The sequence below is a fragment of the Buceros rhinoceros genome, unplaced genomic scaffold, assembly GCF_000710305.1.
Source record: "Buceros rhinoceros silvestris isolate BGI_N320 unplaced genomic scaffold, ASM71030v1 scaffold42644, whole genome shotgun sequence".
NCBI classification, from domain to species: Eukaryota; Metazoa; Chordata; class Aves; order Bucerotiformes; family Bucerotidae; genus Buceros; species Buceros rhinoceros.
The window spans coordinates 1-244 of record NW_010408378.1 but is presented as its reverse complement, the minus strand read 5'-3'; the positions used below and the strand labels follow the sequence as shown (position 1 = coordinate 244).

The 244-nt window shown below is 57.8% G+C and overlaps 1 protein-coding gene across 1 annotated transcript in view; it reads right to left on the bottom strand.

Moving 5' to 3' along the window:
* The window catches only part of LOC104492306 (erlin-2-like), a gene marked incomplete at its 5' end in the record, with an annotated part of 8,321 nt that extends 8,221 nt beyond the window's left edge, over nucleotides 1-100 (bottom strand). The window contains one exon of the mRNA XM_010134845.1: nucleotides 31-100. Coding sequence (XP_010133147.1) covers nucleotides 31-100 — 70 coding nt within the window. The remainder of the gene's footprint in view (nucleotides 1-30) is intronic.
* Nucleotides 101-244: the final 144 nt, after the last annotated feature.

The following is a 244-nucleotide window of genomic DNA, read 5'->3' as shown; positions in this document are numbered from 1 at the left end:
GGGGTGGGGGGTAACAGCCGAACATCTCACCTGGTCCCACAGGGAACATTTTTCACCTCGTCTGTCTGCAGCGTGGTCTGGAGAGAGTTAAGGAAAGAAGCTTAAGAGGCAGGATTTGCCCTGCACAAATCCTATGAAACAGCCGCAGGTCTTTGCGCACATCCTCCGCTTCACCCCCCGGGGAAACGGCTGCAAGGAAGAGCCGAACCTGCCTCCTGCCAAACTCTGCGGGACAGTCCCGAGG